Here is a 12,967-nt window from a genome sequence, read left to right on the forward strand (position 1 = left end):
TCAGGGTCGTTTTGTATCATAAAAAGACAGATCGAGTTCGAAGATGAGCATTCTAGCTCAAAAATTGGCTTTTAAAAAAATCAAAAACTACAGGTCGAAGTATGTATTTTTATCAAATATTTTTCTTATGGGTTCCTATGGGGTAACTCGTCAAAGTAGAGCCCCTCTGACGAAAATTTCGTCCGTTTGCCTCTATCTTGTACCGTTTAGGTGCTAGGGGGCATTTCTTGGCAAAAATGAGGTGAAAATGATCAAATGGTCGATTAAATCGTTAAAAAGACTTCATTTCGAAAAATTGTATATACACTCTTATTACACCGTCTTGGGTGTCAGCGCCGCAGGCCTAGCTATATGTGCGCCAGGCGCGTCGCAGCGTAACAGTGTTTCGTGAGATATCGCGCAGCCTGTTACGCGAGACACACAGACAGACGCGAAACTTTTTGGTCATCACTGGAGTAATAGGCTTCGCTAATCGCTCAGCCAATAACTTTAACGGATAACGTACAGCAAAAGGGGAGTTTCGTGTTAAGTTACAGACCCCTGCCTTGTCTGGGAAGGCCTGCCCTGGGCTGGGGTCCCGTCAGCTTTTGCAGAGCTCTGTTGAAACTTCTAGCAGCTCCACATTTCGCATAGCATCAAGTCAAGGTAGATATTTTCGGGAAGGTCGAAGGCTAAACTATGGCCCATGGGGAGGAAATGACGACATGCTAAATGAGCCCCCAAGAGAGATTTGTGAAAACGCGCACCATGGGACCCCAGTCTCCCGTATACAATGGCCGATATATGTGAGCCAGACGCATAACAGTCCGTGATATATCGTATGGTCTGGGGTATATTTACCATCTTATCTCGTGGAATAAGACAATGGCTCACCTCTGTTACGAATGCAGCGGACGAGATGTAAAAAGAAATAGCACCTTGAGCGTTGATGTACCAATCACAATCCAGATTGTTGTCATAATCTGATGGAAATCCTGGGGAGATGATGGATCCCGAATTTGCGGTTAAGTTGGTTCCGCATGTCTCTGTTTCAGAAAACAAACAAAAACAATTCAAGCATCAGGGCCCACCATATAAAGTGCTTGTATTGAGAGGTGTGTTGCTTAGTGATTTACCGGCCGGTAACGTTACCGGTAAAGTACGGTACTCTACCCAACAACCGGTAAAGTTGGTAATCTTGGAAAAGTGCGTTTGCCTACCTACCAGGGGAAAAGCACTACAACCTCATCAAAATTGACATGTAAGTCAAAAACAAGTCTAAAAGAACTGGTGCGTGATCTGAACACACGCGGACACCCGCATGCCACCCTGGAGGCGCCCAAATCAAACCGAAAACCCATTTGTTTTTTTAGAAGGTTTTGTGTTTTTGCGGTATTATGTCGAGTGGCATTAATCCTCATTGTTGTAGCCAACCCTATTTCAAACGTAATTTTGGCTTAATCGTATGCGCTGAAGCAGACGGATGCCCAAAACAGTCGCAAAATGGACGCTTTGGATAACACTTAGCACCAGGATGCGTAGCTTGGAGTACTAAAATGGTGGTTGCATTTCATTTTGCTCGAAGGATCTGTCGGACCCTAGCTCTACATTGCAGTATTAATGAAAAGTGTTCTGTTTGCAATGATACAGTGCTAATTTTTCGATATTTTGCACCCCTGAAGCCTAAGATTGCATTAAGAAATAGAAAATTGGCCTGAATTACTTTAAAACTAGCTATATGTACGCCAGACCACGTCTCGCGTAACAGGCTTCGCGATATCTCACGAAACACTTTTACGCTGCGACGCGCCTGGCCCACATATAGCTAGGCCTGCGGCGCTGACACCCGAGACGAGCAAATGGGACGGTATATGGGAACAGGTCCTTCCGGGCCCAAAATTTGACATCCTGAAACCATTTGTAGGGGCCTTTTCACTCTAAAGTTAGGGATATAAAACTTCTGCTGTTCGGTAACGGTTTTCATTAAAAGTTCGAATTTTTGACAGATTGTTATGTAAAAATCGACGTTTTAGTGATACAAGATAATCTAGGGACTTTAGGGGCCCAAAAGAGGGTGTGGTTCGACCCTTAATGTGTGGTTTAAGTATTAATCCCTTTACAATAGGGTGTTCCAGGCAATCTAAAACGGAAGTAGGAAAAGAACAAACTCACTGACCTCTCTGTTTCCGTAATGGCTCTGATTGGTCGAGCTTATCACGTGCCTCCGAGGCCTTTCAGGTATGAGAAACTGTCAGATCAGTTTTGAGCTCCCCTCCATATTTGAGAGGTTAGGATCGGACCAAAATGCCATGGTAGTTTCTCATACTTGGCGGACGGAAACAGATAAATCAGTGAGTTTGTTCTTTTTCACTTCCGTTTTAGATAGCCTGGAACACCCTATTCTATGACATGAAGAATCTTTTACGATTTAATAGACCATTTTGTCTTTTTCACGTTGTTTTTGCCAAGGAATGACCCCTATCGCCAAAACGGTACAAGATAGAGCAAAACGGACGAAATTTTCGCCCGAAGAACTCTATTTGCACGAGTAACCTTATAGGAGCCCATCAAAAAATAGTTGAAAAAAACAAATATTTTGCAACCTTTGTTTTTCGATTTTTAAAAAAGTCAATTTTTGAGCTAGAGTGCTCATCTTCGAACTCGATCTGTCTTTTTATGATACAAAACGACCCTGAAAATCCCAGATCGCTCTCTCAATTCATTCTCGAGTTATCGTGCGGACAGACAGACAGACAGACAAACAGAATGAAACTTTTCCGGTCAGTGGAGTTATGGGCTTCGCTAATCGCTCAGCCAATAAAACTTTACTCACTTTACCGCACTTTACCGTACTATACCGTACTTTACGTAAAGTCCACTTTTAACTCTACCGGTATTTTAAAACACTAGTGTTGGTTAGCCCGTAACCAAAAAAAGTAAGTCATCGAGGTTGCACCCTCTCAAAATCGTATAGAACTTGTGAAGACACTGTGCAAAATGTGAGCGCCACCAGACAACGCTTTCCCGGCCCTGATCGCATTTGAAGTTGGGAACTCGAAACGGCCGCGAGAGAGAGCACCACCATTCTGATCCTCAGCTGCCCTCTTCTGGTGCGCCTAGGAACGACGGGGCACAGGTCAGGTGAGACCCTATGAACCCTTTCCCAATAACTGCTGAGGTAAATCCAGTGTCAGAGCAAATGCGTCCTCTAGAGGGCGTAAGTGTAGCGATAGCCCTTGTTACGTTTGACGGAACAAATTGGCAGTTTCGAATGTTTTTATTTACCGGACATCAGGGGTGTCCCATACTAAGAATAAAACAGTCAAAAACACCGGGTAGCGCTGACGCGATTGTGGTGAAAATTCAAATTATTTTGGAAACGGTTGTTAGCTAGGCCAAAAACTATACAGGCGTGCAATGTGGGTGGCCTAACTGACATCGGCACAGAAGCAAATACCCTTTTTTCGAAAAATCCTATCGGAGCGCTGGCGCTACCTGGCGTTAAGAACAGTTTTGGTGTGGGCATGGTAAAGCCCTAATATGCGCAAAGAAATAACACCGAAAAACACAAAGCTGATGAGTCGAACGTGACATAGGCTGTCACGATACTTACGCGGTTGCTCTGACACTGGATTCGCCTCAGCTGGTGAGAAGTAGGGTTCATAGGGTCTCACCTTACCCTTGCCCCGTCGTTCCTAGGCGCACCAGCAGAGTGCAGCTGGGGATAAGCATGGTGGTCTCTTTCGCGGCCTTTTCCAGTTCCCAACTTAAAATGTGATCCAGGTCGGGAAAGCGCTGTCTGGTAGCGCCCAGATTTTGCACAGGGTCGCTGGCTAAGAGGCTGACTTTTGGCATGGACGGTTTTTCGCGGGGAGGCAAGTTCCTCGTCTCACTAGCGCGTACTGTACTTCAGGTGAGATCACTTTAAGGGGAAGGGGCATGCTAGTGTAGCGCGCCCAAAACAAATCGATGCCTCCTAACGTCAAAGTCCGATGTATTGCGCTCCCGTTACACAAAGTTCGATCTGTTTCGCTCCCGTTACACAAAGTCCGATCTGTTCCGCTCCCGTTACACAAAGTTCGATCTGTTTCGCTCCCGTTACACAAAGTCCGATGTGTTGCGCTCCCGTTACACAAAGTTCGATCTGTTCCGCTCCCGTTACACAAAGTTCGATCTGCTTTCCGGTCTGCATCGCGGTCTTATTATGTATATATTTTTGCTAATATTGCCGGTAGAAAAAAAGTAAAAGCTGCAGTCTGTTTCTAAAAGATTGAAGAACAATATACTCTAAAGAAAAAGTTGAATGCTACAACAACACAACTGCGGTAGAGCTCTAAACCTGGGTCTCCCGAGAGCGGTCAAAAGCAGATCGAACTTTGTGTAACGGGAGCGGAACAGATCGAACTTTGTGTAACGGGAGCGGAACAGATCGAACTTTGTGTAACGGGAGCGCAACACATCGGACTTTGTCGTTAGAAGGCATCGAAATGTGTTTTGCTTTATTAATTTTAGAGGACCCATAGTTTCTAGAACAAAACCGAGTATACCGTTTAGAAACGCACGCTTTTTCGTACAGAACCAGTGGTCGCATCGCAGTGCTGAAAGCGCGGCCCATGCGCGAGCCCGGAAGTCACCGCCCGGATGGCGCGAACCGGCCGTTCAAACCAACGCTCAGTGCTCCTCACTGCAGATAAGCTATGCTTAAAATACTTTCCAATGCAAGAATCGTTTAGGAAAGTTTACAATTACAATACGTTGCCGCAGGTCACAAGCATCTGGAATTTAACAAGATCTCTCCTTTTACGCGTCTTTTATCTCGTTAATAACCAAAACTATAAGCGAGCGCTGGGGAGACCCTGTCGCACTGCTCCAATATTTTCAGTATTTCAGACAAAATAATGCCCGAACCACATTAGGCCTTCGATAAAAAGGTAAGAGACTTATTGGTGAAGTGCTTTTTAGGTATTTGTTGTCGAACCAGCACCTCGCATACCTAAAATAACGATTATAAAGCCGAGCGTACCGATCGGCCCCTAACCCTAGGTCATCTTTACAGTAGGTGCTCGCTATAGTTCCGCCTCGGGTTCAGAATTGGAGTTGGTGAGTGGGGTCGCCAGAGGCGGAACTATAGCGAGCGGCGTCCCCCACTCCTCTACTGCGCGCTCGCTCACACTGCTAGCGGCTTGGGGGAAGGGGGCGGGGAGGAGGAGAGGGGAACCGCTTCTCGCTCGGAGTGGGGGATCCAGGCCTGGCGGGGAGGGAGCACCGGCGGAACTATGCCAGGCGGAACTATAGTGAGCCCTCACTGTACGCGCTCATGAGGAGGCAGCCTATCCCAAGCAAAATTTCTCAAACTTTCAGATTTTCGCAGTGTCATGTGTGCACTCACTGCGGTTTATCTCAAACTTTCTACAACGTTCAGCACTGTAGCAATTGGCCCTCTCCCGGCCGGAGCCCAACGACCCCCTGACGCAATGTGCACGACGTCGATGCGCCCACCCAAAGCTGTGATAAAACTTGTTGAAAACGGAACTGCGGCGCATCAGCGCAGAGTGGTTCAGGTAGACAGAAATCGGGAATGTAATGTGATTTTCCAACTTTCAAAACTTGTCTCAAACGGTGTAATTCTAGATTTACAACACTTTAAACTGCCTAGATCAATCATGATCTCTCCACTTCTCACACCTCCTACTGTTAGAAACTGACATTGCGATAATGACTACGGAGCGGTCCGTACCTTAAAAATACGGGAGATTTCGTTCTTACGGAAGGTCCAGTACCCAATTTTCAATAGAGTACTAACTGTTTCCACCAGGGGACCGTAACTCAACGTATAATAATGTTTGTTCTATAACGTAACGCAAGACGTTGGAATTTTCGCGTTAAAGTTAGAGGTTTTGACATGGTGATCTGACATTCGTCGGACACGGATTTAAATAAGCTCGTTTGCGTCCTAACATTCGAACTTTCAATATCTGAACTAGTTTTGCCCCCTCATGCCAGGGCTGGAAAATCGGAATTCAATTGATCGAAACGGAGCGATACTGCATAGTTCCGTTCCATCGAAACTATTCCAAGGAACAAAACGAAAAGGAACGGAACTAAACAAAGAACAAAACCTCAGCGAACAAAACTGAGAAAAACTCCCAAGAGTAAAACTGCGTTTCGATTCGATCATTTCTGTTCGTAAGAGTAAAATATAGTTCCTTTCTTTTGGTGACGTCATTGGAAGAACAAAACGTATCGGTGCCTACTATGACCTGTTGCATTCGCGCGTGTGTGTGCTTCTGCGTCCGTGCTTCTACGTGCTTGTGTGTTCGTGCGTGCTTGTGCGGACGCACGCGACACGCATGCATCTGAGCACGCACGTGACACGCACGTGACACGCACGCAACACGCACGCATCTACGCACGCACGTGACACGCATGCGATACGCACGCATCAGCGCACGCACGTGACACGCACGCAACACGCACCCACCTGCGCACGCACGTGACACGCACACACCTGCGCACGCACGTGACACGCATCTGCGCACGCATCTGCGCACGCACGTGACACGCACGCGACACACACGCATCCGCCCACGCACGTGTACGCGTGTGTGCGTCCGCTCATGCAGGCGTGTGTGTGTTTGGAAGAGGGTAGAGTATCGTGACGTCATACTGACGCCCCCCCCCCCTCTCCCTTGCTGTTGTTCGCCGGCAAGTGACCAAGAACAAAACGTTTTGATCCTCTTACCACGTGGCCAATAAGGATTGAATTTATTCTCGCGAAATGAATAATTCCGAACGAAAGTTTTGTTCTTTTGATTTAGTTCCGTTCCGAATGAAACTATTGCAAAAATTGTCGGTTTTGTTCCGTTCCGAACGAAACGAAACAGAGAGAATGAAACGTTGTGTTCCGAACAAAAAGGAGTTAAACCAATAATTTAATTCCGATTTTCCACCCCTGCCTCATGCACACAAATCTGTAACTTATCGTCCCAGAGGTCAGTAAAACGTTTCGGTTACGGTTGAAGTAATTACTTTAACAGTTAAGGTAACGTTACGAAACACTTCACTGGTGAAAAGTGAAAAGGTCGTATGCCCAAAAACCTGATTTTTCAGGAGAGCATAAAAACGGTTTGTATCTGTAATTTGGACAACATGGCAAAGCAAATACCCTGGCCTAGCTCAGTTTAGCAATAGGAAAGACTAGATTTAATTTTTTTAACACTAGAACCGCTGACATTTTCGTATACCTAGAACCGCGGAAGGGGTCATTTTGACCCCTGCCGCATTTTGCGCGTAAATGTGAAATCTTTGGAGTAATTATCACTGGGAATGGTATTGGAAACAAGTATGTGTACGTTAAATGCTTTTTGCTATAATTATTCTGTATGCTCTGAGGTGTTATTTATCTGGAGAAAACAGCATTTTCGACGCGAAACGCGGCAGGGGTCATGTTGACCCCTGCCGCGGTCCTAGGCATATCTGTTTCATAACTTCCACAAAAATAGTCGTACAGCTTCAGGATTTCGTGTCGATATCTTTGACATCATTTTACACGATGTCAACAATTTTCAGCCCGACGAGAGAAAAAATAAATATAGAAATTATAGACTGAAAGTCGAAAAGGGTCAAAATGACCCCTGCCGCGGTTTTAGGTATATCTTTTCACAACTTCCACAAAAATAGTCGTACAGCTTCGGGATTTTGTGTCGATACATTTGTCATCATTTAACACGATGTCAAAAATATTCAACCCGACAAGAAATAGAAATTAAAAATTGAAAATCAAAAAGGGTCAAAATGACCCCTGCCGCGGTTCTAGTGTTAATGAACGTTGTACACTACCTGAGTTATTTGACATATCCCATGTCAATATGGGATAAGTCCGGGTGTAATTTTTTCAGACAGTCATAATTCCGAAACGAGGATTTTCCAAAGAGGCATATGTCCGATGTCCGGATGTGATTTGTCAGAATGGCATATGTCCATAGATCCAGAGGACTAACGCATTCTGACAAGTCCCAACCGGGACATATGCCCTTTTCAAAAGTCATGCTTGTGGACCTACGCCAGTCGGTCAAATCACACCCGGACATATGCCTCTTCACTTGCGTATGTCCACAAGCATGACTTTTGAAAAGGGCATATGTCCCGGTTGTGATTTGTCAGAATGGCATAAGTCCTCTGGATCTATGGACATATGCCATTCTGACAAATCACAACAATCACAACGAGGCATATGCCTCTATGGAAAATCCTCGTTTTGGACTTATGCCTGTCTGAAAAATTACAACCGGACTTATCCCATATTGACATGGGATTTGACCCCATAACACTGGGCTTATTGCACTTAGGGAAGTTTTGACTATACCACATGGTTCTTATTGCACAGTAGTTTCCAAAAATGCAAAAAAACTGATTTTTGAAAAAAGTGGACTTACCCCACTTTCACTTGTCACCGACCACTGGTTTCTACACTGTAAAAGGTTTTCGTAATTTAACAAAATAAATGTTACGAAATCCTTTGTTAAAATAATTTACGAAACATTCACTGTTAAAATTGTTTCTCTTAAATTTTGTGAAGCATTTACACTAACATTGTTATTAAATTAAATAACAAAAATGTAATGAAAAGTTAGAACATGTATGTTATGAAATTTCATAACATGTTGTGGAAAGTAACAACATGAGATGTGAAAGTTTCGAATCGTTGAAATAAGTTCCGGGGATTTTACTGCAAATATACTTGAATTCTGACACTGTCAAGCTTGAGAGTTGCCAGTTGATGAAAATTGCTGTGCCTGATGCTTCGCTTCTTACGAAGGGACAGGCACAACTCGAGGGTGATGGGTCAGCACCCTAACTGAGAGGCCGTTCTATATCACTAGCTATATGTACGCCAGACCACGTCTCGCGTAACAGGCTTCGCGATATCTCACGAAACTCTGTTACGCTGCGACGCGCCTGGCGCACATATAGCTAGGCCTGCGGCGCTGACACCCGAGACGAGTTAAGGAGGGTGGGAACAGGGCCTTCCGGGCCCAAAATTTGACATACTGGAACCATTTGTCGAGGTCTTTTTACTCTAAAATTAGGGACATGAAACTTCTGCTGTTCCGTGACAATTTTCATTAAGTTCGAATTTTCACAGATTGTTATGTAAAAAGCAATGTTTTAGTGATACTAGATAATCTAGGGACGCTTAAGCCCAAAAGAGGGTGTGGTTCGACCCTTAATGTGTGGTTTAAATATTGTTCCCTGTTCAGTTCTGTGCCATGAAGCCTTTTTTACGATTTATTAGACCATTTTGTCTTCTTCACCTTGTTTTCGCCAAGAAATGAGCCATAGCGCCAAAACGGTACAAGATAGAGCAAAACGGACGACATTTTCGCCCAAAGGGTTCTACTTTCACGAGTTACCTCTTAGAAGCCCATAAAACAATATTTGAAAAAAATAAATATTTTGCAACCTTTTGTTTTTGATTTTTTTTAAAGTCAATTTTTGAGCTAGAATGCTCATCTTCGAACTCGATCTGTCTTTTTATGATACAAAACGACCCTGAAAATCCCAGGTCGCTATCTCAATTCTTTCTCGAGTTATCGTGCGGACAGACAGACAGACAGACAAACAGAATGAAACTTTTCCGGTCAGTGGAGTTATGGGCTTCGCTAATCGCTCAGCCAATCAGCGCGAACTAAGTGTTACTAAGCGACAACGCCATTCGATGTGTTGAATATTAACGTTAAAGATGCAGACGATTTTAGGATAACCGTCCTAACTCAGAAAAAGCCAAAAACTGTTCAAACTCCGATAACGTTAGAGAATATAGACACTTATTTGTACTCAATACTCCCAGAAGATTTAAAACGCCATCTGGTGGCGAACGCTTGCAACATCGACTTTAGCTTCCCGTCCTATTTCGTAATTTGCGCATTCTTATTTTATTGTACTTATCTATACGCGTGCGGAATAGTTGTAGGACTACTACAGTAGTATACATGTACAGTAAATCGATAATTTTTGAACTTTAAACCATTATGACTTTTCAGAAACGTTTCATAAAAGTTACATCCTGTTGAGTAAATTTACAACATTTCTTAATTTTCACAACTCCTATGAATTTTCATATTATGATTGTAACTTTTTACAACACCAGTTATTAAATTTTTCCTATTTACAACACCAGTTATGAAATCACGCATGTTATTAAAATGAATAACAAAAATGTTTTGAATTTATATAACATTTTTAACAGTGTCTCGTTAGGTTTCAAATATACTTCGTAACGGATGCAAGTTTTTGGCATTCAAAAATCATAAAATTTGACAAAATATATACAAATTTTTACTTTTTTAGTTAGAGATTTGGATTTTACAAAGCAATTCGTAAAATAACGATTTATCATAATTGATTAAAACGACGTTTTCGCACTAGAACATTAACCGAGAAAATTTCGTAAAATCACGATAATTATTTTTACAGTGATACCTGTGTCTATATTTACCTGCAAACGCTGTCTGACTTAGAAACAGAACGATTGACCCCAACACTAAATTCCAGGGGGCGACCATTTCGTTCTTGAATCGAACTTACAGAATAGAATAATCCTTGTCTTTGGCATCCCCTTTTATAGGCCAAAGACTAATGCGAATATGAGATATGGTTATCAAGGAGGCAATTATCTTTATCTGAGGTACCTAGAGATTTGCTGCAAAACACGCAGTTTTCCTCTGTCGCTATCTGCCTGCAAGGTTAGACTGTCCGGGACAAAGGTTGAGTTATACTGTTTCCTAAGGGGTTCCATTGGTTGCTTTGCGATATAACTTACTGTAGTTGGTTCAGTGGTAGATTTACAGTTTGTTATGAAGACTTACATGGTTAACCTTGATGTGAACGCGGCGCTCCTGCGGCAAAGTGGTGCGTTACACCGCTCTGCGCCCGCGTGGCGGCGACGTAGTAGCGATGTACACAGTACTATCAGTCTCAAAAGTTTTGTCCGGCGGAATGGGCAGGAAAGGTGGCCTCGTACCTCGTAGTCTCGCGCGGGGTGCCTCTTGCTGTGCATTGTGGGGGGGCAGGCCGGAGTGTGAATAACGCTCAGGAACCATCGATGATGATGAGATAATGATAAAGAATAGTTTCTATAAACCAAGTAGTCGCTCACGCCACGTTTTAAAATAGAGGTGGGCTGAAATTGGAATATTTTACCCGTGAAAACGCAATTGCAGTAAAATACCAGCGATGAGAGCGGATATAATTGATTAAGAGGTTAGTCGTCCCAGGTGTCGTCTGCGGGGGCTCGGGGTCGTCACGTCACACGCGGAGTGTTGTGTGAAGATCATAACAAGAATGAAAGTCGTGTCTTTCAAAGCGAGGGACGCAGCCACTGTGGTCAAACCGAGCAGGAGACTCGGCAGGTGGCATCATCCCATAAAAGGAAAGTCGCCGACGCTTTCACAGGTAACACGGTATTTTCGGCCGAAAATACGCGAATTAGCAGACGACATCAGGGACGGCCGGGCTCATCTCGTGTAGAGCCTGGCTACAACAATGCCAAACAGACAGGCCAGGGCAGTGCAAAATCGTGCGGGCACACCGATGCTACTGTAAACCATGGTAGCCAAGCGTAGCCAAGGATTCGAAAATAGGGGTCTTAAATACTGAGAAACTAGGCTACCCTTGTCAGACAGAACCGGAGACTTGGCAGACTACATCAGCGAGTGGTGTCTAACCCTATCCGAAGCTATTAGTCGGGTATTTTGAGTCAAAACGACGCGCGGTAGTAGTTGACTTTGGTTTCAGGAAAAGAAAGCCTTGTCTCCTGCCAACCCTGGCTACGCTCTATGGAGACGACCGGCCCAAGGCAGAGCCTATTCGCGCGGGCATACCGCCGCTTCTACCACCCAGGCAGCCAAGATTTTGAACGCAATCAAGATATAACGAGTACCGATAAACGAACGGTTTCCGAGTCGATATCCTGGCTACTACTGTCCGACAGTCGTGGAAAATCGGCCGAATACTTTATCGAGTATTTTCTAGCACTCTTTAAACCATGCAGTCGGGTATATTCCGTTGAAACGGTTTGCGGCAGTCGTTTACTAGGAATGGACTCTTTTCTTCTGTCAACCCTGGCTACGCTCTATCGAGGCGACCTGCCAAGGGCCGAACATACTCGCGCGGGCACGACGCCACTCCTACTACCCCGTTAGCCAAGTTTTCGCACCCAAAACTACTCAAAGGTATCAAGATATAACGAGTACCGATAAACGAACGGTTTCCGAGTCGATATCCTGGCTACAAGTGTCCGACAGGCGTGGGAAATCGGCAGCCTACAGTTTTGAGTAGTCTGTAGCACTCTCCGAAGCATGCATTCGGGTATTTTTCGTTCGAACGATTTGCGGCAGTCGTTTACTGCAATTCTAGGAATGGACAGCCTTTTCTCCTATCAACCCTGGCTACGCTCTATCGAGGCGACCTGCCAAAGGCTTGGCGTATTGGCGCGGACACGACGCCACTCCTACTACCCCGTTAGCCAAGTTTTCGCACGCAAAACTACTCAGAGGTATCAAGATATAACGAGTACAGATAAACGAACGGTTTCTGAGTCGATATCCTGGCTATAACTGTCCGACAGTCGTGGGAAATCGGCAGCCTACAGTTTTGAGTAGTTTGTAGCACTCTCCGAAGCATGCATTCTGGTATTTTTCGTTCGAACGATTTGCCGCAGTCGTTTACTACGAATGGACTCTTTTTCTTCTGTCAACCCTGGCTACGCTCTATCGAGGCGACCTGCCAAGGGCTTGGCGTATTGGCGCGGGCACGACGCCACTCCTACTACCCCGTTAGCCAAGTTTTCGCACGCAAAACTTCAAAGGTATCAAGATATAACGAGTAGTACCGGTAAACGAACGGTTTCCGAGTCGATATCTTGGCTACAACTGTCCGAAAGGCGTGGGAAATCGGCAGCCTACAGATTTGAGTACTTTGTAGCACT

The 12,967-nt window shown here is 44.6% G+C and overlaps 1 protein-coding gene across 4 annotated transcripts in view; it reads right to left on the reverse strand.

The window, feature by feature from the left end:
* The window catches only part of LOC113214135 (low-density lipoprotein receptor-related protein 12), a 68,871-nt gene extending 58,253 nt beyond the window's left edge, over positions 1-10,618 (reverse strand). For all 4 annotated transcript variants that reach the window (XM_052272700.1, XM_052272699.1, XM_052272701.1 and 1 more), the window contains exons 1-2: positions 10,478-10,618; positions 874-1,025 (exon numbers count right to left, since the gene is read on the reverse strand). In XM_052272700.1, coding sequence (XP_052128660.1) covers positions 874-1,025; positions 10,478-10,544 — 219 coding nt within the window. In that variant the 5' untranslated portion in view covers positions 10,545-10,618. The remainder of the gene's footprint in view (positions 1-873; positions 1,026-10,477) is intronic.
* Between the last annotated feature and the right edge of the window lie 2,349 nt (positions 10,619-12,967).

This window comes from Frankliniella occidentalis, unplaced genomic scaffold, assembly GCF_000697945.3.
Source record: "Frankliniella occidentalis isolate FOCC.00 unplaced genomic scaffold, Focc_3.1 Scaffold219, whole genome shotgun sequence".
Taxonomy (NCBI): Eukaryota; Metazoa; Arthropoda; class Insecta; order Thysanoptera; family Thripidae; genus Frankliniella; species Frankliniella occidentalis.